The 25,546-nt window shown below is 32.4% G+C and overlaps 1 protein-coding gene across 3 annotated transcripts in view; it reads left to right on the plus strand.

The window, feature by feature from the left end:
• The window catches only part of LOC148630149 (pikachurin-like), a 37,901-nt gene extending 14,481 nt beyond the window's left edge, over positions 1–23,420 (plus strand). Inside the window, exons 8-14 of one of the 3 annotated variants that reach the window (XM_088561785.1) lie at positions 1,134–1,371; positions 2,481–2,709; positions 7,125–7,305; positions 7,457–7,535; positions 9,286–9,519; positions 15,597–15,700; positions 16,619–19,997. In XM_088561785.1, coding sequence (XP_088417911.1) covers positions 1,134–1,371; positions 2,481–2,709; positions 7,125–7,305; positions 7,457–7,535; positions 9,286–9,519; positions 15,597–15,700; positions 16,619–16,773 — 1,220 coding nt within the window. In that variant the 3' untranslated portion in view covers positions 16,774–19,997. Of the gene's footprint in view, positions 1–1,133; positions 1,372–2,480; positions 2,710–7,124; positions 7,306–7,456; positions 7,536–9,285; positions 9,520–11,269; positions 11,346–15,596; positions 15,701–16,618; positions 19,998–23,248 lie in introns of those variants that run through there. The other 2 variants (XM_088561792.1, XM_088561800.1) reach the window with 2 other exon arrangements.
• Positions 23,421–25,546: the final 2,126 nt, after the last annotated feature.

Below are 25,546 nucleotides of genomic sequence, written 5' to 3' on the forward strand. Positions count from 1 at the left end.
CTTCAATAGCTCATCAACATTATATACATGTAGTTAATGACTTTGGATGAGGTGAATATCAACCAAATAGATCTAATATCACTGTGGCCATTGGCCGAGGTAATTATAAATCTCCAGGATTGATAAATCATCCTAATCCTAATTTATTAATTGCTTATTATATGACTAATCTTTTCCCAAACTCTCAGGTAACAACAACTCCATCCTGACTTTCTAAACTATTAAACATGCTGATAAGTGAAATTCAATACAAGGATCCAACACTCCTCATTTACCATAAATTATATTATTTATGTGGTTATTTGTAGTCATATAATAATAGAGTATTATCTTTCAAAAGCTCATCAACATTAGAGTATGATCCTTCAAACGCTCATCAACATTAGAGTATGACCCTTCAAAAGCTTATCAACAATAGAGTATTACCTTTCAATAGCTTATCAACATTAGAGTATTATCTTTCAATAGCTCATCAACATTAGAGTATTATCCTTCAAAAGCTCATCAACATTAGAGTATTATCTTTCAATAGCTCATCAACATTAGAGTATTATCTTTCAATAGCTCATCAACATTAGAGTATTATCCTTCAAAAGCTCATCAACATTAAAGTATTATCCTTCAAAAGCTTATCAACATTAAAGTATTATCCTTCAAAAGCTTATCAACATTAGAGTATTATCCTTCAAAAGCTCATCAACATTAAAGTATTATCTTTCAAAAGCTCATCAACATTAAAGTATTATCTTTCAAAAGCTCATCAACATTAAAGTATTATCCTTCAATAGCTTATCAACATTAAAGTATTATCCTTCAAAAGCTTATCAACATTAAAGTATTATCCTTCAATAGCTTATCAACATTAAAGTATGATCCTTCAATAGCTCATCAACATTAAAGTATTATCTTTCAATAGCTCATCAACATTAGAGTATTATCTTTCAATAGCTCATCAACATTAGAGTATTATCTTTCAATAGCTCATCAACATTAGAGTATTATCCTTCAAAAGCTCATCAACTTTAGAGTATAATCCATATGTTGCACTCTGTCCATTTAAAAAGTTGGAACCTTAAATGTTGCTTCAATCAAATCCATTATGCTTATCAGTTGACTTGATTTACTTTTGACAGGTATAGAGATACATGTTCCTGGTTTTAATGGTCACTCCTTTGTCCGACACCAAGGTCTGGAAAGGTCATCTTTATCCTTCACTGAAATAGAGGTTGTATTAAAACCTACAAATTGGGAGGGTTTGATACTGTATAATGGCTATACCAATGATAGGAAAGGTGACTACATATCTCTGGCAATGAGAGAAGGACATCTAGAGTTCCAGTTTGATTTAGGTACAGGTCCAGGTGTTTTAAGGTAATGGAATTACAGTTGTAGAGTCCCATTTTGTCTAATAGCAAAATAAAGATATGGGGGGGGGGCATGTAGCAGTGTGCTTCAAGTGTGATATAATATTAATATAAATTTAAGGGACAGTAGCTCTCACTTTGAATGGCAAGTTGAATGCTGGTCAAGTGCTCAGGACTTTTCATAATCCTTTCTAGAAAGAAATTATGTATGTTATATGTACAAATATTAAATTTATTTGTGCAAACAGTCAGATGACAATGGTTTCCTAAGCAATTCTGACTGGTTTTCACCAATTACAAATTAATCTTATTTTTTGGGCATTGTACATACACTGTTTTTTCTTTTTATCCTGCAGATGTATTTTATGTATATGATTATACTTAGCGTCATATAAATAAGATACTGTTAAAATTTGAATAAAAATATTTTCTACGACTTTATTGACACACACCGTCGTTTAAATTGTCTTAAATAACTTGCTCATTCGTTATGCCAAACGGCTTCTCCCTGAACATCGAATCGTTAAATTCCGGTGAAATTTTAATTCTCGGTCCCAATATTTACAAAAGTCGGCCATGTTTATAGTGATATGGTTGCTAGGAGATGTTGTTTACGTTTAAATGGTTTGTCCAAAAACCAAAGAACCCAGAATGCATTTCGGCGCTAATTCGGATTTATTCTACGTGAACATCGTACAACACTGAGAAGTCGATTTAGCAGATGATTGTCACTGGAGTTCGACGGGAACTTACGAACTTCGTTTGTAAACAAATCATCCCGTAGAAACCAACATGGCGGATATTAGTATAGGATTTTCCCGTAAGGATTTGTTATGCATGATTTCAGCCAATAAACGACTCATTGAAACTATCACGTCATGCATATATGCGAACTATCTTCCGATTAATTAAAAGAGAGACAACTCTAGCAGTAAGTCCCGACAGTTGAAAAAATTGAGCTTCAAATCGAAAATGTGCTGTATGTGACACCAAGTATAGGTGTATGAACTTATGTTACAGGTTTCACATGTCTCAGAAGAGAACCATTGAGACAGACATATAATATTGTTAGGACACCCCAAGGGAGATAATTAATGGACTATATTACTATTACAGAAGTATCAAGGCATTACAGTTGAATGCTTGGCACCATGTGAGAGTAACAAGGACAGGTCTTCAGGGTATACTGGAGGTAGATGATCAGATACGAGTTGAGGGCAATTCTGAGGGAGGATTTACACAGCTGACATTACTACAGGATTTGTATATAGGAGGACATGATTACTTTGATCATATACCAAAGATTGCCAATCTGACCTCATCTTTCCATGGGTGTTTACAGAAGGTAAAGCTATAGCAAACTACCATTGTTGTTCTTGTGTTTGAATCATTACATTCTTTTGATTTTGCATAAACACAAAAACAGTAAAACCTTGGTAGCTAGTTGTTGGATTTGCCAAAAACTGAAGATAAAAAATTTCCTGCATTTTTTTTCTTTCCTGAACATTCTTGATTTTCAAGTGCCATGTTAAATCAAAACACTATAATCTAACACAACTAAGTTACAGAGGTTTTTGACCCATCTGTCACAAATTGTCATCACCTTACTAGTGTCTTCATTTTTTTTACCTTTTTCTTTCAAACTTTGATGAATGGTTACTAGCAATAAAATCTTGAGAGGGTGACTTTGTAAAATATCAATGTTTTAGGCTTGTCACCTTGATATCTTCTCCATTTTTAGCTCACCTGGCCGAAGGCCATGTGAGCTATTGCCATCACTAGGTGTCCGTCGTCATTAACAATTTTTCAAAACTCTTCTCCTCTGACACCACTTGACCAATTGGAACCAAACTTGGGATGAATGTTTCTTGGGGTATCCTGCATAGAACTGATGTGGGGATTTTTGATTTGTCGAAAAACATGGCCACTGTTACTAGAAATAGAACATAGGGGTCAGACAGTAGTTTTTCGCCTATATCTCCAAAACCATTAGGTTTAGCCAAATTCTGACATGTGATTAAAGTGTTCAGCATGATGAGATCTATCTGTGGTCAAATTTTCATTTTGATATGTTAAGCCATGTTGGAGTTATTACCCTTTTATGACATTATTTTGCTATTTTGAATGTTATTTCTTCCACAAATCTCCTTCTCTGACACCACTTAACCAATTGGAACCATGGCTGCTGTTACTAAAAATAGAACAAAGGAGTCAGACAGTAGTTTTTCACATATATCTCCAAAACCGTTAGGTTTAGTAAAATCATTTCTGTAGCTGAAATGACCCTTATTACAAGGCCTTTACAAGTTGTCATGGATCAAAGTTGTCAGGTGACCCCTGTAAGAGTTATTGCCCTTGAAAGATGAAAAATGACAGTTTTTTTAATTAAGTTTTCAGCCAATATCTTTAAAACTATAATAGAAAGAAACTTTCTATCACTGAAATTATCCTTATGATAGTCCTACCAGTCTTCTTGAATCAAAATTGTTGGACAACTTCTTGTTAAATTTATTGCCCTTGAAAGACAAACTTGTACCAGGTGAGCGATTCAGGCTCCTGGGAGCCTCTTGTTTACTGATCCTTCAAACTTTGGTGAATTAATAGAAGAAATAAAATCTTTGATGGGATTGATTTTTACAGAAATCTTTTAAAAGGGACCAATTTTTAGCTCACCTGGCCATTAACAATTTTTCAAAACTCTTCTCCTCTGACTTCAAACTTGGTGTAAATGTTCATTGGGGTATATTGCATAGAACTTATGTGGGTATTTTTTATCCTTCGAAAATCATGGGCCGCTGTTAATAAAAATTGAACATAGGGGTCAGACAGTAGTTTTTCGCATATATATCTCTGACACAGTTTAAAGTGTTCAGCATGATAAGATCTATCTGTGGTCAAATTTTCATTTAAATCTGTAAAGCCATGTTGGAGTTGTTGCCCATTTTTGTCATTTTTTTTGCTTTTTTAAATGTATTTCTATAAAAAAATCTTCTCCCCTGACACTACTTGACCTTTTGGAACCAAACTTATAATGAATGTTCCTTGGGGTATCCTGCAATTAACTGATGATTGGATTTGTGATCTGTTGAAAAACATGGCCACTGTTACTAAAAATAGAACACAGGGGTTAGACAGTATTTTTCGCATATATCTGCGAAACCATTAGGTTTAACCAAATATTTGCCCTTGAAAGATGAAAAATGACTTTTTTTTCTTTTTTTTTTTACAGTTTTCAGCCATTATCTTGAAAACTATAATAGATATAATGAAACTTTCAATTTCTTAAATGATCCTTATAATAAGTCCTACCAATGTCTTCTTGAGTCAAAATTGTTGGATGACTCCTTGTAGGAATTATTGCCATTGAAAGATAAACTTGAACCAGGTAAGTAATTCAGGCTCCTGGGAGCCTCTTGTTTGAAAGGTAGACAGAGTAAAAAAATCAATGATTTAGGCTTGTCACCTGGATAGAGCCTCCATTTTTTGTCTTGCCTGTTAGGAATGTCACAAAAGACAAGACTTAGATATTACTTTTAGTTATCAGTCTTGGCATCCACATTAAGATTAAGTTTTCTGATTAGGTCAGTTTGATATAATTCACTTGTGCTAGGTCAATCATATTTGGTATGCAGTTGCATTGGTATCACTATAGCACAATTCTATATCCATTTCATGCATATGCCCCTGCAGTGTGTTGACTTTGAAATTTGAAATTTCATTTTTTTTTTAAGATTTTATGTGACTTTTTCTGATTATGTCATGTTGATATGAACCACTAGTATACAGTGTCATTAGCATCCCTTAGTCACAATACCCTCTCCAAGTCGCAGTCTTGTGACTTAGAAATTTTATGTTACTGAAACATCATTTTGCACTGTGTCATATATACAAACAATTAACAATACCAGGGATCGTGCTGGGCTTCGCCAATGTCGCAATTTGCAATTTTTTATTTGATCTGCCGACAAAAATAACCACATCGGGATTTTCTTGGTGCCTAGGTTTTGTTTATTCAAATAACAGGAAGTTTGTCAGCAACGGATATTCTCTCCAATTAAACTATTGTGTTGACACCTGGTCAGAGTTAATTAGACCAGGTGACTGTGACTCACAATATCCTCATTGGAGGTGTCAATCAGATGTAAATACATTATTGAGCCAATCAAAACTCTCATCATCTTGTCAAAGATAAACAAAATCATGGCCATGTACATGTGGCTACTTACAATCTTCACAGCCCTGTTAAACCATATGATACATTAAAAATATATTTACTTTATAAAAGAATAAATTAAATCCAATTAACAATGATTATCCCATTAGGAAGTGTCCAAAACACTTCAAAATGCAAGGATTGATGAAAGAAAATAGATGACATTTGTTTACACTTTTGCCATGTGGATTTTTTGGCGGGAAAATCGGTAAACAAATAGATTGGGGATTCCCAAAATCTAATTATGGAAACACTGAAGGCATTAAGTCATAAAATTCAGGTATCAAGCAGGAGTATAAGGGAACAAGAGATAAAAAAAAAAAGGAACACAATAAATGGTCCATGGTAGATTGCTAGAAATTTTCTCACTTGAAAGAGAAATCAAGACCTGCTATATACATGCATCAAGAGTGAATCTTGGGAAGATGTATGTCAATTGACAAAGGTAACTCATCAGTGGACTTAATACTGTTTATTTAAAAAATTAGAACAATTTTTTTTGGCACCCATTTTGGCTTTAATTTCTGAAAATTGGCAAAAAAAAATTTGCAGCTGGTGATTTTTCTACGGACAGAATTTTGGAAGCCAGAGCAGTCTTTGAATATCTGAGGAATCTGTCCACTTTGGTGGTGTCTAGTAGTTGTATTGATATTATGAATTGCCAATGATGTATAAAATTAGTAAAATGTCACCATAAATTAAGTTTTAAATAACAGCTTCCATGTGCGACAGGCGAGTCATGTTGGTATCTCTGTGATAACAGTTTATTTTACCTATTTTTTTCATGTTTTTCACATGTATCTCCAAAACTGTTGAGTTTAGCCAAATTCTGACACGTGGTAAAAATGTTCAGCATGATGAGATCTATCTGTGGTCAAATTTTCATGTAACTCTGTTATGCCATGTTGAAGTTATTGCACTTTTCCGAGATTTTTTCGCTATTTTGAAAGTGATTTCTTTCAAAAGTCTTCTCCTTTGACACTACCAGACCATTAAGAACCAAACTTGATATGAATGTTCCTTATATTGTATTTTACAGAACTGTTGTGGGGATTTTTGATCGGGAGAAAAACATATCTGCTGTCACTAAAAAATATAATATTGAGAGAAGACAGAAGTTTTTCACATATATCTCCAAATCTGTTGGGTTTTACCAAATTCTGACACATTGTAAAATGTTCAGCATGATGAGATCTCTCTGTGGTGATCTGTTTGAATTATTTCCCTTTTTTCAACATCTTTTTGTTATTAAGATTATTAATTTAAACAATTTTCTTTTCAGAAACTACTTAACAAAATTTAATGAGAATTGTTATGATTGTCCTTTAGGTATGAGTGTTAGGAATTTTTATCCAGGAAAAAATATGGCCGCATTTACAAAAGTACAACATTGCTTGAGTCAGGTGAGCGATTCAGGCCCTTTAGAGCCTCTAGATTGAACCCTAATTATAATACATACTTATTCCTTGACATTTTGAGGGAATTTTTGCTATTGTCTATTTTGATGTTTTATAATTAAGTAAAACTCTTGATTTATTTATCTTCAGGTCATTATTAATGGGAGGCAGATAAACATAGTATCATCAGCCAAAGATGGAGTCAACATAGATAACTGTGATCATCACTGTGTAGATCAGCCTTGTATGAATGCTGGAGAATGTGAACCAGACAAAGAAACTTATACTTGTTACTGCCCTCTAGGATTCTCTGGTAGACAATGTGAATATGGTATGTATGACATAGATCGCTGATAAATTGTTGTGTTGACTGGAATCTGTCACGGTTTTAATTAATTCATTCACTGTTTCAGAAAAATAAATTTAAAAGTTTCCTCCAACTAGACAGATAAAACACTGATATCTTTTTTTTTATACTCCAGCTACTGAAGACATTGTTGACATTCCATATTTTGGTAGCTATAGTTACTTGATGTATACAGATAAACAGATTTTGGACAGGTAGGAAGTAAAAATAGATTTTTGGAGTATAAACAATGCTAAAGGTAGTTGAGTATTCTTATGTGATTTCGAAATTTAAGTTTGTCTTAGATAATTTACATTTTCAATGTTCATAGCTGGGTGAAGAATTTCTGCTTATGGGTATTTTGGAGCAAATCAGAATTTTCGAGTCTCACAAAAATATATAGGATGATAGTCCACCCAGACAAGCATATTTTAGAATGTGTTTGCATGCATTCATGATTTCTTGTGGGAGAAGAGACATGATTTTCAAATGACTTCTTCTTGAACGATCCACATGAATCATAACATTGTTTATAGATTTGTCACTGCTATATGTCCTCATTTTAGAACTACATGTTTGAGTTTTCATTTTGTTTTTTGTTTTTTTTTTGTATTAGTGTATCCGAAGAATCCTTAAATGCAGTTTTGTTTTCCAATGTTGAAGAGACATTAATTGTATTTACTTGACCCATTTCATGAATTTTTAATGAGTGTTCTTATATATTTATCTTTTAAAAATGACAAAAAAATTAAAAATTAAAAATGGGAAATAATTCATGCCACCTTTTAGATGTTTTGGTATCATGGTCTTGCCACATTTTAGCTCACCTGGGTGTTGGCCAAGTGAGCTTATACCATCACTTGGCGTCTATTGTTGTCTTGGACAAATTTTCAAAAACTTTTCCACTGAAACTACAAGACTGACTTGGCATGATTGTTCCTTAGAGTATTATGCACAAAATGACCCTTGGGATTTATGATCAGTGAAAAATGTGGTAGCCATTACTAAAAATAGCACATAGGGGTCTGAAGGCATTTTCTTTGCAAATAATCAAAAACTGTTGCCTTTATCAAAATTCTGGCTGATGGTAATATTGTTCAGCATCAAGAGATGGACCTATGCCAAATTTTCAGTGATTTGTCTACTGATGTTGGAGTTATGGCCCCTGAAACAGCTTTTTGGCATTTTTTACATGCATAACTTTGAAACTCTTCTCAATAAACCATTTTACAAAATTCAATGAAAGTTGGCATATCTGTACCTCAAGGTATCCTACACAAATTGACTGTTGGGATTTTTGATCTGTGAAAAAAATATGGCTGCTGTACAAAAAATAGAACAGGGGTTTGAAGGCAGTATTTTTTTCAAGAACTGTTACCTTTAGCAAAATTCTGGCAAGGTTACATTATTTAACATGATGAGATGGACTTACACTGAAATGTTTAAAAAAATTTGTCAACTGATGAAGGAGTAATAGCCCCCGAAGAATTTTTTTTTTACATGTTTTCCACACGAGCCACATTGAAGATCATTTAATGAAATTAAGCACAGTGGTTCTTTTGTGTATTCTGCTCGAAATGACGATATTTAATCCGTGAATAGATATGACTGCCTATACTATAAACGGAACTTCAATAGGGTTTGATAGACAGTTTTTTGAAAATAATTCAAAAACTGTTGCCTTTAGCAAAATTCTGGTTCAGGTCATAAAAATGCTATTAAAAGCATTGCATGCATTTGATGATTCAGTTAATTTTAACTTAGACTGCCTCATTCCTCAAGTTTTTCCAATAAGCAAGTTGTTAAACTGGTGAGTAATTCAGGCTCTCTATAGTTCAAGTTAAACTTGTGATTCAGGCTCTCTCTTGTTCACATTTAAACCAATACAGAGATGCCTTTCTTTTGCCAGTTTTGAAAACCTACCATAAATTTTAATGTAGTCTTACGGTCTTTCTTATTTTATAGAATAAATGGAGACAAAATAGATGTCCAATTCAAAATAAAGCCCAAGTCATCTAATGGTTTGATATTATGGAGCAGTAAGACCTATCCAGTGACACCAAACAGTGATTATATGGCATTAGGGATGAGGGATGGTGCTTTAATACTACAGTATGATCTAGGCAGTGGAAGCACTACTATTATATATAACTCAACTAATTTGTTTGATGGTAAATGGCATTCCATTAAAGTTCAGAGGTATGTTTTTTTCATTTTAATATAAGTAAGGTTGAAATCCCTTAATATTCAATTAGTTCCCTTTATTTATTCTTGCTCCATAGCAATGATATTGAGTTTTTCCTGTTCTTGCTTTTAATTATTCAGGTATAAGTTTCTTGACTTTTGTATTTATGGCTCTTTTTTTATTTATAAATTAAAGAGATGATCTTTAAAAGGTTTAACTTTATATACGACCACAAAAAAAATTGGGGTCGTATAATGGTATCAAAATGTTGTCACCTGTGTCGTTGTCATGCATAGATAATTCGGGTTCCGCTGAATAACTTAAGTATAACTATGTAGATCTTTATGAAATTATACAAGATGACTTATCAGAAAAGGAAGCACAGAATTGATTTTTGGTGTTATGGCTTGAACCGTTTAGGTATTAGGGGACAATAAGGGGTCAGACATACTCATTTTCATGATAGAGGCCATAAACTGGCATTTTCCTTTTTCTTTGAAATTGCACTACATTAAAGAAGAATGGGTCTGATTTATGGGGTTTTGAAGACAACATTAAAATTGACAGTGAAATTGTTATATATGTATTTAGACCGTATCTTAAGTATTTCAGCTAGTTGAAATAGACCAGTTCTAATTTCAATACTAATTTATGTAGGCTAGTGAGTAACTTAAATAGATCTCTAGATAGAAATCTGGCCTACATTATACCAATGTGTCCTACTTAACTACTTCAGAACACCTGTATGAATGTTACCATAAGACACTGTCTTTTAAGTTTGAATAGCTGTCAATTATGATATCCTGAACCTCTAAAGGTTAAGTGAATACAACTCACTGAGGCCATTTAAATCATTGTTCAATTTTCTATACTGGTACATTTCCTTATATATATTTAAGGGCATTTTATATACACAGTCACTGTAAGCCAAAGAAAAAAAATTTAAAATGATACTAGTATTTACAATCATTTTACAACATTTCTAAAACAACTTTATTAAAAAAAAATTCCTGTTTAGTATTAAGAAGGTCCTTAGAAGGACTGGTGCATGCATTTATATTGCAATTTGAAAACATGAAAACATTTTGCAAAAGTGTAATGAATGTTACCATAACTTATAGTCCTTAAAACTAATCCAGCAAGAAATAATATCAGCTTGACAATGTATGAGCATCAAATTCTTTTCAAAAGAAGTTTCAGCATTCAGTTCAATTAAGTAATTAAAACTAAAAATAGACTTGGTCTATGAATATTTAAATGAAATGAACAGTGTTATCCAATCAGAAACAAGTAAATCACTTGTAAATAGAGTACAAGCTACCCAAACACACTGGTGGATGGTATAATATAGAGGTGAAGGTCATCATAATTGACAGCAATTTTAACTCAAAAGGCAGTGTCCAAAAGATAACACATCCTCCCAAATCAGGGTTTTGAGTCCACCCTCGCTCCCTCAAACCCCTGACATCACTCATTCATATTTAGCAGGTATTGTCTAGCCAATTCCGATTGGTTGCTTCTCCGGGTGCAAAGCACCATTGAAAATTGATTTGACATAAAATGTCTGTGGAAAGGTAAACAATGATACAAGTAACTGATAGTTGTAAGATGTCACAAATGATTCAATATGACCAAAAAATGATAACTGTAGATTCTGTTTAGAGTCTTGAGCGAAAAAAAAATGACGTTATGTGTATGTAGCCATTTTGTAAGTTATATCAAAGAGTTTCTATTACGAGTGATTTGATTGGATTTTGGATCCAGGTTAAATTTAGGTAACTCACTAGATGGTGCTGGACGATACCCGCTAAATATGAATGAGTGATGTCAGGGGTTTTAGGGAGCGAGGGTGGACTCAAAACCCTGACTTTGGAGGATGAAGATAACACAGGTATTCTGAAATAGTTAAGTAGGACACATTGGTATAATGTAGGGCAGATTTCTACATAGAGAGCTATTTAAATTACTCACTAGCCTACATAAATTAGTATTGAATTAGAACTGGTCTTTTTCAATTAGCTGTAGAAAGAAAAGGCAATTACCAGAAATGCAAGTTGAATTTATTATTAGAGTTATTCTTCTTTGAATTGCCATTATATCCCAATACTATCGTACATATTGAGTGATTTTTTTACAAGGTAGTGAAGAGTCATCAAGATGATTACACAATAAATTTTTTGATGTTTTTTTAATCTTAATATGATGTATTGATTTATTATGATATGTTATGTAATGCATATTTTAATATTTAGATTTCAATTTTTTTTATTGGATTCCTTATGAAAATTTTTCAATCAGATTTCAGATATCTCGTATGGCTTTCGAGTTACAAAGGATCAAAGGGGCCACACCCCAATAAATCAACTTTTTTATTTTTGGTCTGATTTTGAAAATTTTCATTTGAATTTCAAATTTTGTGCAATATAGTGTCCTAACCAATTCTTGTGTCCATAATGAATTGTAAGTTCCTATGCTTAATTAAGGTGTGTTGAAAACTAATATTGTGTCCAGTCTTGCCCCAACTGTTCAGGGTTTAACCACTGTGGTTGTATCATGCTACACTCCATGAAGATTTTTATTACCAAATCTTGTGGCTAAGTTGTTTATATTCTTACAATAGTGTTCTTCTAAATTATGTCTGAAGTTGTAGATTTTTTGTAATAGTATGGACAATATATGTTATTAATTAAAGTAGTGAGACTTTGATGAAACATTGAATTTTGAACACTTATGCAATGTAAATTAAGATGAGTATGTTTATAAATATCTTCTGTTTCCATAAACCAATCATTGAAGTTGTTCATTATTACAAATTAGTTCTTTTAAGGATCTGTAATTTTTTTCATGAAGTTTTTTCTCTTCTTGTGTATTTATAATTTTGAACTTTGTTTGTGGTTGCAATGTTGCTGACAACTTCATACAGAAAAATGATGTGTTATTATAGAAAAAATAGAGACATAAAAGGAGATAAAGCTATCTTTAAATTTATATTGTTCAACTGTTTTCACTACAATGGAATATAATAGCAAATTTATGTTTCCTGATAATTTAAGGAATAATGCTTAAAATCACATAGAGGGCTTTAAAGTTTTGAACTGTTATAAATTGTCCTCACTTTATATCTCTTTACACTGTTTTTGGTGAATAATGATTTGGGTCATAACCATTTGAACTGTATGTACACCATGAACTTTATAGAGCACAATTTCAATGTGTTAAAATAAGTGTTTTTTGTAAACCCTATTTTCTAAACTGAGCTAAATGTTGGCCAAAAAAAACCTGAAGTGTCAGCAGTGTGATAATTCAAATACACATATGTCAAATTAAAAAACATGGCCTAAATATGAACACATGAAACAAAGACTATCTACATACACATTTTACCCAACCAAATAAAACAGATTACACATAAAAACTGAAGATAAGAGAAACAAGACGTCACACAAAAAAACTAAAGCATTAGCAGTATGAACTCCCACAAAAACCGGTAGTGACATTAGAAACTCCAGAAGAGTAAGCAAATAATAATAATGCAAATTAATATAATTCCACCCTACGACACGTGTAATACACTATTTACACTAGGTTGAAATCATACATTTAAACAAAGTATTATGATGTGAGCTAATGGAGAGGTAGTTAATTTACAAATATAAAGGACAAATAGAGAATATTGAAATCCCTCTCAAGATTTATAATGCTCAGAATTAAACACATGCATATCTAGAATCATTAAAATCTCATCTATACATCATTGGGTTCATAAATTTAATAAGTTGTAGATATTTGGATGATGCTTTGACTCCCAATATCAACAAGAAAGGTACTTATCAGAATTTACTTTAACGAAAGCTGATACTGACAATCAGTAATGTCCATTTCTGGATCTTGATATTCATCTTCTTATTGGGGAAACTAAGAACTGAAGTTCATGATTAAAGCAATAGTTTTACATATTCATTTATTGGACAGTGTTGTACTTCTAACACTTTCAGATTTGCTTGTGTGTTCAACAACTTAATCTGATTTTAATGAAAGGAGTCTACAAAGATCAGCCTCCCTGAAACAGTTTTGAAACTTTATAGGGTTAATGATCTCAGTGCCATCTACAAATGATCATTTTTTTGTGTGGCTCAGTGGATGGCAGTACATGTAATGACATAAGAATAGGTATCTCTATGACTGAAAAACATTTTGTTTCAATAACTAAATGAAATGACCACATGATTTCAAATTCTCCTTGTAAGCAATGCAGGCATTATCATATACTGTTTATTATGTTCAGTAGTGTATATACTGAGGACTGCCTACATGTAAGGTGTATATACTTGTCTAAATATCTGTCTTCACAATGTCAAATGTTCAGTGTTTACTTGAATATGTTCTATTACAATGGTAGGGAGAAATACCTAACAGTGTTTTGATGAATGTGGTTTAGGTTTAAATACTTTGTAACATGTTGTGTCAATAAAGATGGATTTCTCTTTGTTTGACAGATGTGAGGAATGAAATGCATTGTATATATACATGTACATGCTAAATTGGGATTTTATTGTACTTTTATACTGCAGCTCATATAACATGGGTCTTAAATAATGAGATTCGTCCTTATTAAATTTTGAACCATTTTTTTCAGTATTGATTAGTGGATGCATCTCTGTTAAACCCACTCTGCCAATGGTATCCATATTTGATAGGATATATTATGTAAATTTGCATACTTTACTGTTGTCTGATTCTTCAAATCTTGCTAGAGTTGGTTTTATTTTCCATGCAGCTTAGGACAAATGTCTTGTTAAGCTGTGAATTAATCTAGCTTGTATAAAGAATGTTGCAGCCCCAAGAGTTTTTGGATGAGGGATGTTTAGACATAAAAAGTTAAATACAAGAATGCTACTCAGTCTAATTAAAAAAAATATCGTGATTTTTTTTTCCAGCCCATTTTTTACAATCCTACATTTGATGATCCATTTATACATCTATCTACATATTATGTCTATCTTTAAGTTGGGGTATCACCAGCTGGCATTAGCTGACATATTGTAAATGTTGACTTATATGTATGTCCACTTTTGTCCTGAACTCAGATCCCTGTGAAATTTAAAGAACATAACATTGTTAATATTTTGTATAGGTTTGTTACATGTATGTAACTTCCAAGAAGAAAAGGTCAGGTGGTTGACATGAACATTTCTAGAATCTTGATGTTTAATGAAAACTGAACAATCCTTATTTGAGTGTATCCTGTTCTGTCATAAGTTGTCAAATTAAAGACAAGCTGGCAATTTACTATTCAGATTTACTAATAATAAATTCTATCCTTGAATACTTAAAGATATCTTATTTCAATTTAGTTGATTATGAAACTTGGTCAATAATTATTTGTAGAGTGCACATTGTTTTGATCAATCACTTATACCATATATGAGACTCTTTTGTTTTTTTTTTAAAGAAAAAAGTTAGTTTTAAATGCAGCATAGCGTATGGAAAGATAAAATGTTGCTTTAAAATAAATAAATAAATAGCATGTTCAGGGTGCCATTTCACAAAAGGAAGGCTGGGATTGATTGTGGGGATTATGATTTGAACTATATAGGATTAAGGGACAAAAAAGTGGCCACTTTGAATCTGGTCAAATTATTATCCTTGACAAAATTGTTAATCGCAATCAATCAAAATTCAGAGCTGTATCAAGCTTGAATGGTGAGTCCATACTTGACCCTACTGCTCAGAGCTTTGACTTCTGTTGCCATATCAAGCTGCACATCAATTTATCTTTCTTTGGCTATATCGAGCTGTTCCCATTGAGCATATAATTAGTTTTTTCATGGGTTCAAGTTGTTGTGGGGATGAATATAAAGTGTATCTCTTGTACCCTTTTCACATTTAAAAATTTAAAGCAAGCCATCTTGATCCTTATGTAAGGCCCAAGTCAAGGTATCAGTAAATTATGTAAATTATGATACAACATCTTAAAAGTGTCATGAATTTGCTTATTATTTTTTTTGTTGGATTCTCAGGGAAATAAATATCAAGTTTTCTATTGACATTTGCAAGTAGTTGAAGGAAGGGGTGTTGTTCATTTTTTTAGGGATAAACAAGATGGATTTATCATGGTAGATGACTCTCTAGTAATTGAAGGAACATCTCCTGGTAGTTACACAGTGTTGAACACAAATCAAGTTTTATACATAGGTAAGGAAAAAATTAATTAGTTTATATGGTCCAATATCATAGTGGGAGGTATATAGTAATTGTTGTTCATCTGTTCACAACTTTTTTTAAATAGTTTTCTGTGCAACTACCTGATACATACAACAGAGCTGTGTTAAAATAATCATTTCAACCCTTCTGTCTGTCCATTTTTCCATCTATCCTGTTCCTGTTAGCATTCCCCCGGGACTTCTCCCAAATATCTTCCTAATTTTAAGGTAAGGGGGACCAGATGATATTTATTTAGTGGGGGGGGGGGCTAGGATGAAATTTTCTATCCTGCCTTTTTATTTTAAGAAAAGGTATAGGTCCTGTCTTTTTCTTCAGCACTATGTAGATATATATACCTTTAGTATATTATTATTTCATGTTAATTCTAAGATATATACCTATTTGAACCTAAATTTTGTTTGTCTAGTGACTATCAATCTAATCAAATGACAATGTGGGATTGCTGTGGATGTGAGAATGGTTACAAAGAATCTTGAATATTTTACTTCATATATTTTAAGTGAAGCATGTGTAATGCATTGTAATGTAAAGAGAATGCCTCAGTGACTGTCTTGTATGGCAATCATTAAAAACTTTGTGCAATTTCACTCCTTATGCTGAAGATTTAGTAAAGCATTAATGATATGTGGGTATACCTGGGATATGCTCTGATACCCACTGAATATCAATACCCTTATTTATGTTTTTTTTGGTTGTCTGTAATATTTTTTGGGGGTATTTCAGGTTAATGGCACATGTATTTTAAGTTGTACCTTATTGGGGTATTTTCATTACAATGACAAAGCGACATAAAGTGTTTTGTAACAATCCATTTTAAGTTTCATTAAAGAACCAAATTACCTTTCTTAACAAATTCATGTTCTCAATACTTTCTTCTCGACCTTTTAGGTGGCATGCCCGATATATCCCATAATTCTCAGAAGAAATTCACAACTGGATTTAAAGGTTGTCTCAAGGACATATTACTGGCAGAGGATTATGAGTTTGATTTTGTGGCAAAAGCTCGAAATGGAAGAAATATAAAATTGTGTTCAGCAACTTAATAAATGATCCAAAGTTTATGTTGAAAGAAGATATTTGTGATCACAGGAATGAACTGCATGTCAGTCTATTATTGTAGAATGGACAAGAAGACAATGGACTGTTTGAGACATGATTGTGCTACTCTAGTCATATAACCAATGAGCTTTAACTCTATCTATAAGTCATGCTCTTCATAAGGGACCAGGCAGATTTACTAGTTTATCCTTTGAAGAAGTTTTATCTGTACTGGGCCATTTTGTACCTCTATTTTCATAAGTCTGTTGCCATGATAACCAGAAATCTTCCATAGTCCTAAATGCAAGCGTTTTTATACCAATGAACCACAAGATATTGTTTTTCACTTTTGTTTAATCATGGGTTTCCATATAAAAGTCCTTATGAATTAATCAAAATAATTGTTTTACTTGATCTGAAAAAAATAAAGGGCTTAATAAAAGTATTTTTACTATTTAACAATAAAAGTAATTTTCTCTTTTCTAGGGCAATAAGGAAAATTGTATTTATATTTGTAACACAAAGAAAATCAGCTTCACAATAAACTATGCATAATACAAGAGAGGGTAATTGATATATATTTGTAATTGAAAAGGATCTGAAACTTGTATTCCTTATTATGTAATACATGCTTATATGCTTTTAAAACATTTTACAATCGATTTTTATTACAACAGGCCAAAAAACAATAAATAGTTTGATATTTTATGTAGTGCTATGTGTATGTTCTGTTAAAGTATGTAGTATTTTATGACAGTAATTACAATGTTTGTTGATAATATTTATAGTGGGTGACATTGTTGCCAATTATAATTGTTGGGATTTTGCAATAGTAATGTAACACAATATTAGCTATTCACTGGTTGTCTACTTTTTCATTTGGAATAATAAATAATCAACTACATACTACTTTCCTCTCCTAAGACATGGTGCAATCTATATGATGTTATTGTAAGAAATTGATAGAAATGGTATATTGAATGGATGCATGGTCAAATAATTGTATTTTATTCCTAATGTTCAAATATTCATGTTTTATATTAAAGGCTGCCATGCTTAAAGGTTTTTTTTACCAACAAAATCAAAGAAAGACTTATTTAATAAAAGCTGTGCTTATAGCCTGATAAGCTCATTTCCTACATACAACATTCAATGTTCTAGAATAAAACATTAAAGAAGGTGATTTTTAACACAACATATATTTAAAAAAAAAGACATTCTTAACTTATAACATATATGGACAGCAATATACAATAATGCCTAACAAAAGACAAGACTTATGAAAACATTATACAAATGTTCAAGATTTAATCAAAGTTTTTAATGCAACTGCAGTCATATAATGGTCGTTTTTCCTATTTCTAATCCATACTTTGGTTTTGTTTTTTTAAGATTTTCAGCAAAGGAAAAAACTTTCTACAAATATGTCATCCGACTGACTGATTTATTGTCAAAGTGGAGCAATGGACAGCAGTAGACTTCAAATTCAAATATTTAATTTTTTATACATGTATTAAGTAAGTACTTGGATACTTTTAAATAACTTATTTTAAACCATTCAGGTACTTACTAAAGTTAAAATAGTTTAAGTTTCCAAGAAAAATGTTGACTGTTTTCCCTTTCTCCAATGAGACCAATCAGGTTGTCGGGTATTGATGGTTACGTCCCTTTGACAATCTTGCTAAAATGGCTTTCATTCCGTAAATATGAAAAAAGACTATTGTATGGCACTGTTGTCAGTGCCCCTCTTAGCAGACAGTTGGTTTTTGTGCTATTAATTGAATATTAGTTGATGGATCTTGATTAAATTTTACAAAAGGTACTTTACCACACTAAGGAAGGTTGAGATTGATTTTATTGACTATGGTTGCAATCATTTAGAAATTAAGGGCCTAATACAAGCTTTTTTATTCTACTTTCCTGACAAAGATTCAGTGAATTGTTCTTTATGAAATGAAGTACAAAGCTGTATACCACACAAGAAGGTTTTGATTGAATTGTTAATAATTTAGGGACCAAAAATAAGTCAAAAAACTACAGGCATTATAAAAAAAAACAGAAGCCCAAAATATAACTTTTTTTTTTCTTTTGTCTAATGGCAACTTTTGAACTTCTTTGAACCCTTTTAATGTTTTTTTCTGAAATGAAATTTATGCTGTGTTAACATTAAATTACAATTCATATTTAGAGTTGTATCAAGCTTGCCAGTTATGTCTATTATTACCTGAAATTGTTCTGGGTTTGGCCTTTGTGGTTGTTTAAAGCTGTGCCTTGCAAGGTATTTTATTTATACTGGATCTGCCCAACAAAAGATAATTTGTTTAATGTTAATTTAACTATATGTATGGTGTCATACTTCACTGTTATAATGTGTAATAATAATGATTATATGTCTGGGCTCTTTACAGTTATAGTTACAAGGAGTTGATATCTTTGTAACTATACCTGTATTTTTTATTGGTATTTTTTGTTAATTTCTATACAAAGAAATATTAAATTGCTCTTTGTTTTGCAGGATATTTTATTTAGATATCTACTTGATGAAAGATTGACTTTTATGTTGTCATAAAATGATCTTTGTTTAGCAACATGGTATTACTTAAAATAAATTAGATATTATATATTAGGTACAATTTAATCTACAATGTATTTATATGAATATAATGTATAATTATATCTACATTATATTCGTTTTAGAAGCACAATACCAGTATTTTAACATTTGATGATAGAATACATTCCATATCTGTATCTGGGCTTGCCTTTTGTGGTTGTGAAATTGGTATCTTCTCTTCATTTAGCTTTGAGGTTGTGATTGTATGTATTAATTTTAATGATGTGTGGTTGTGATTTTAATAATTAATGTTTTTGTGATTGTTATTTTTATAAACTACAAGAACTTTTTTAGTTTATACATGTACTTTCTTACATTTTCTATTTTTCATAACCATTGTATATTTTTTTTAAGTCACAATGTGGAATTGTTATTGATTTTAGAAATTTAGTTAGAAAATATATTTTTTTTAAAAAGTCATGCTGTCATGGCCAAGGGGTAAAGTTAGATGACCTTTATTTCAATTTTACAGATTAATTTTAAGTCAATTTCTAAAATCTACAATAATTTCAAATTTTAAATAATAGTATTTAAAGTATGTATCTGGGATCATATTAAAGATTTATGAAAATTTGTTTTTTTTATATAAAAATAAAAGAAAATTATATGTTGTAATTTCATTTTCAATTTGTTGTAGAAAAGAAAAGGGTCTAAATGTTCCATACTTCAGGATATGGTCTTTACATCTAATTGATGATAAATCCTATTATATCTAGTGACACAACTTTTAAGACAAAAAAAACATAGAATTTGATATAATGCCTTTTAGTTGAAACATTTAGGAAAACATTTTGTTTACACTGAATACGAAAGTAATAATCATATAGTAAACATGGCGTCGGCCATGAAAATTTGTCAACATTGAAAAAGACAGAAAAACCCAGTGTTAGTAGAGACATAGATGTATAAAAACAAGACATAATGAACTCTTGTGTGACAGTCTAACTGTATAAAAATATTTTATGCAGTGTGACCCCGAACTTACAAATAAACAGACATGACTACCTCACGCGATGCCAAACGTCCATTACTCCTACAACCTAAGAGGTTGGAATAGACTCTTTTGTGGTAAGTTGTTGAGCATGCTCAATAGACACTGCCGCGAGGTAGGGCCTGGGTAGAACAAACGAATTTTCATCGCGGAAGTACATCATCTACTACCCAAACGTTAGCACAAAAGGGTCTATTTCGTTCCTCCATACCCCATCCGCTTACTTCCGAACGCCATATTGCATAACGCTCGTTCCGCCGTTCTTTGAAATCGGCAGAATTGAAGTAAACTATTTATCATTTAAACCGTTTTATACAGTTTCTTTACCATAATACGGTAGAAGCCTGACTGAATACCAAGATCAACATTCTACCGATTGTAAGTAGAAAAGACATTCTATAGCTGATCTGATCAGAGAGAAAGAATATCGTTTGGCTAGATCCTTCAATCTCAGTTTCCGTTATATAGATGACGTATTATCTTTAAACAATCCTAATTTCGGGGATTTGATACATCGCATCTACCCAAAAGAACTTGAGATAAAGGATACTACAGACACTGTGAAGTCAGCCTCAAATCTTGACCTACACTTAGAAATCGATGGTAAAGGAAAACTATTGACCAAACTTTACGACAAACGTAATGACTTTTCATTCAGAATTGTCATCGTTCCTTTCATCTGTGGCAACATCCCTTCGGCACCTGTGTATGGAGTGTTCATATCACAACTCATACGTTATGCCAGAGCTTGCCGAAACTACGCAGACTTTTTGTATCGCGCTAGAACTCTAACAAATAGGCTTCTGGAACAGGGTTATGTTGCTACAAGATTGAAGCCATCACTACAGAAGTTGTATGGTCGTCGTCATGAACTCGTGGATCGTTATGGTGTATCCATCTGCACCTCGTTTGTCGACCCCGGACTTGACTTCTGATGAGCAACTCGGCGGGTGTTTCTAGAAAAGCAGAGGACGCTTACCCTACCGGTGCACCTGGTCCATGCTCCCAGTTTTTAGTGGAGTCCGAGTTGCTCATTTGCTTTGTTACTTTCTATGTATGATTTTAGTTACTTTATGTTCTTTGTTGTGTATGTCTGTTTTCCATGTCTGGTCTTTGTCCCTGGATTACATTCTTTTGATTACCGCTATAACCTTAGTTCTCTTGATTACTCTTTCAGCAAAATGTAGTCGACGAAGCAAACCTTCTGATTGGCAAAGAATGATAACTTTACGAATTTTTAACTTTTACGCAAATTTGAACCAACCGACGGAATGTTCCATGACAAAGTGCACTTAAATAACCATACAGGCTTACCCGCTTTGGTTAAACACTTAAAAGCCGAACTGAATCTTTATACCCGTGTTGACCGTAGTAACCAAAACAACCAACAGAAACCTTTCCCATCAAACTCAAACCATCAACGTATCATAATCGGATGCACACTCCTTGGCATTATCAGCCTTCTTTTACCCGAAATCCAAACATGCTGAACTTTTGCACTCGTCTCTATTCCAGCATCCGCAGATGATGAACACTATGAGACCACCGTTTAACACTGCCTTTCATCCACTTATGGTCCAATGGCAGCAACCGCCACCGCCGCTAAGATCTATGATGTCAAACTAACCTTTATCATACATGTACATGGTGAAACTAGTATTACTGATGATTAACTCATGTATATGCAGAAGTTCCAACACTCACATACATTGCAATTATAAATATATTTGAGTTGTTTAAGGTAGGAACCTTTCAATATATATGCCATATATAACCCACAATATTGTTGTATAAATAAATTTTTACATCTTGATTTTAGATATATATGAACTAAGATGTAAGACTAATCATTCTAGTATGAGGGATTCTGTGCTGTTGCTGTATTTTTTATCTGTTTGTTATTACTACATCTATTATCCCAACTAGAACACAAGTAATTTAATTTACTTAAATTTAAGTACAAATAATACATAGTTAACATATTGTTTAACGTATTTAAACGTAATACTTGGACTTTCTTATTGAACAAACATGATTGATAAAATCCTAAAAATCAGGTGTATGGAACATTGAAGGTCTAAACGTCAACAAAATTTCAGATCCAAACTTTGTACAAATCGTTTCAAAATTTCATATTGTTAGTTTCGTTGAGACATGGTCAAAGGAACAGGATTGTGATATTAATATTCCAAATTAAAAAAATAGCCAATAGTTGTAGAAAAAAGCACAAAAAGGCTAGAAGAAATTCCGGTGGCATAAGCATTTTTGCCCAAATCATTAAGGGTATCACTATTTTACCCAAAACCCTTCCTGATATACTTCGAATAAAATTTAATAAAACCCTTTTCAATTTAGGTGAAGATATTTATCTTGCCACTGTATATATTTCACCGGAAAATTCGAAATTTTACGAAAATGGTATAGAATCGGTGTATGATCATCTTCGAACTGAGATTTCAAAATATTGTTCATTCGGACGTATTTGGATACAGAGAGACTTTAATGCATATACTGGTACTAAGCCAAACATTATTATTAATGATAATTCCAACAATATTCCCAATGAAGATGATCGGTATATTGAAGACCAATTTATGCATAGAAATAATAATGACTCTAAATATCTAAACAATAGTGGAAAATTTTTGCTAAATCTATGCAAAGAATCTGGCCTTAGAATTCTGAATGGAAGGAAAGTAGGGGACCCACTAGGAAACTGCACATGCATAACATACAATGGATATAGTGTAGTTCATTATATTATTGTATCGCAAGATTCATTTAATAGTATTGGATATTTTGAAGTTAAGAATTTTACTTCATTGTCAAATCACTGTTCAATATGTTGCACTTTATTCTCCTCTTTTACTTATAGAAATAATGACCTATGTCCACTGGATCCCTTCCCAGGAAAATTCTTATGGTTGCCTGATGCAGTAGAAAAATATAGAATTCTAATGAACTGTGAAGACAGTTCTAATAAGTTAAAACATTTCTGAATACATCTTTAGATGAACCCAATACAGCAGTCAGCATGTTTAATACTGTTTTGGTTGATAATGCAAAAATCAGCAAAATTTATGATAAAAAATATTAACCCTCAACGTAAATAGAGTGGAAAGAAACCATGGACGTCTGAGAGTTGTAACTTGTCAACAAATTTCCAGAAAATGCTTCCAGAAGATTGTGTAAATATACGGAAAAGATTCACAGAGAAAAACTTTGCTCAGAACTTTCCTTAATGAATTATAAATTAAAAAAGCTATTAGTTCACTCAAAAATGGGAAATCAACGTCATCTGATATGATATCAAACGAGATAATTAAGAGTGCTATAGACTTTCTAATAAAACCACTTCATAAACTATTTAATATAGTATTTAAAAGTGGCTCGTTTCCAAAAATATGGAACGAAAGCTACTTAGTGCTAATACATAAAAAGGTGACAAATTTGACCCAGATAATTACAGGGGACTATCCATCACATCTAACCTTAGAAAACTTTTCAACAAAGTTGAACAGAACCTTAAATTTTATTTAAAAAAAAAGTAACCTTACAAGTAAAAACCAAATTGGATTTAAAGAAAAAAGTCGCACTTCTGACCACTTATTTACATTAAAGTCAATTGTCAATGAAAAAAAATAAAAACACAAAAACGTTTTTGCAGCTTTTATATATCTTAGAAAGGCTTTTGATACCGTGTGGAGAAAGGGGCTTTTCTATAAAATTCTAAAAAATAAATTCCCGCCGTTAATATCGAATATTCTCATATCAATGTATACAAATACATCATTCAGAATTAAACTTGATAATGGTCTAAGTCCAATCTTTCCCTCCGAACGTGGAGTGAAACAAGGAGATGTTTTATGACCCATTTTATTTAATTTTTTTATTAATGATTTAATAACATATCTCGACCATCCAGAGACGGATCCAGTGGTCATAGAAGAATCCTCATTCAACATTCTCTTCAATGCTGATGACATTGTTTTATTGTCAGAAAGTCAGTTTGGTTTACAATATTGTTCAGATAAATTGTACTCTTATTGTAAATCATGGAGACTTGAGGTCAATGCAGACAAATCTAAAGTTATTGTTTTCAGTTCTAATGGTAAGACACGTGGAAATTCATTTATTTATAACAATTTACCTCTTGAAACTGTAACACATTACACATATTTGGGTTTAACCATTAAATATAATGGAAAGAGTAATCAACGGAACCAATGTTATAGCGGTAATCAAAAGAATGTAATCCAGGGACAAAGACAAGACACGGAAAACAGACACGCACAACAAAGAACATAAAGTAACTAAAATCATACATACAAAGTAACAAAAGTAAATGAGCAACTCGGACTCCACTTAAAACTGGGAGCATGGACCAGGTGCACCGGTAGGGTAAGCGTCCTCTGTTTTTCTAGAAACACCCGCCAAGATGCTCATAAAAGTCAAGTCCGGGGTAGACAAACGAGAAAAGGAAAACCACGACGCGTTGAATAAATCAGTTTTCATGGTGCAGATGGATACACCATAACGATCCAAGAATTCATGATGACGACCATAAAACTTCTGTAGTGATGACTTCAATCTTGTTGCAACATAACCCTGTTCCAGAAGCCTATTTGTTAGAGTTCTAGCGCGATACAAAAAGTCTGCGTAGTTTCGGCAAGTTCTGGCATAACGTATGAGTTGTGATATAAACACTCCATACGCCATACCCCACATAAGGATGTTGCCACAGATAAAAGGAAAGTTGACAATTCTGAATGAAAACTGATCACGTTTGTCGTAAAGTTTGGTCACTAGTTTTCCTTTACCATCGATTTCTACGTGTAGGTCAAGATATGAGGCTGACTTCACAGTGTCTGTAGTATCCTTTACCTCAAGTTCTTTGGGGTAGATGCGATGTATCAAATCCCCGAAATTAGGATTGTTTAAAGATAATACGTCATCTATATAGCGGAAACTGAGATTAAAGAATCTAGCTAAACGATATTCTTTATTTCGGATCAGATCAGCTATAAAGTCAGCCTCATAAGAGTGAAGAAATAGGTCAGCAAGTAAAGGAGCACAATTTGTCCCCATTGGAATGCCGACCGTTTGTTGAAATCACGTCCACCACACGGACAAATATGTTGTCGATTAAAACTTCCAGCATTTTGTAAACATC

Source organism: Perna viridis, chromosome 1 (assembly GCF_037379345.1).
Source record: "Perna viridis isolate PV_CMFRI_1.1 ecotype Kerala chromosome 1, ASM3737934v1, whole genome shotgun sequence".
Taxonomy (NCBI): domain Eukaryota; kingdom Metazoa; phylum Mollusca; class Bivalvia; order Mytilida; family Mytilidae; genus Perna; species Perna viridis.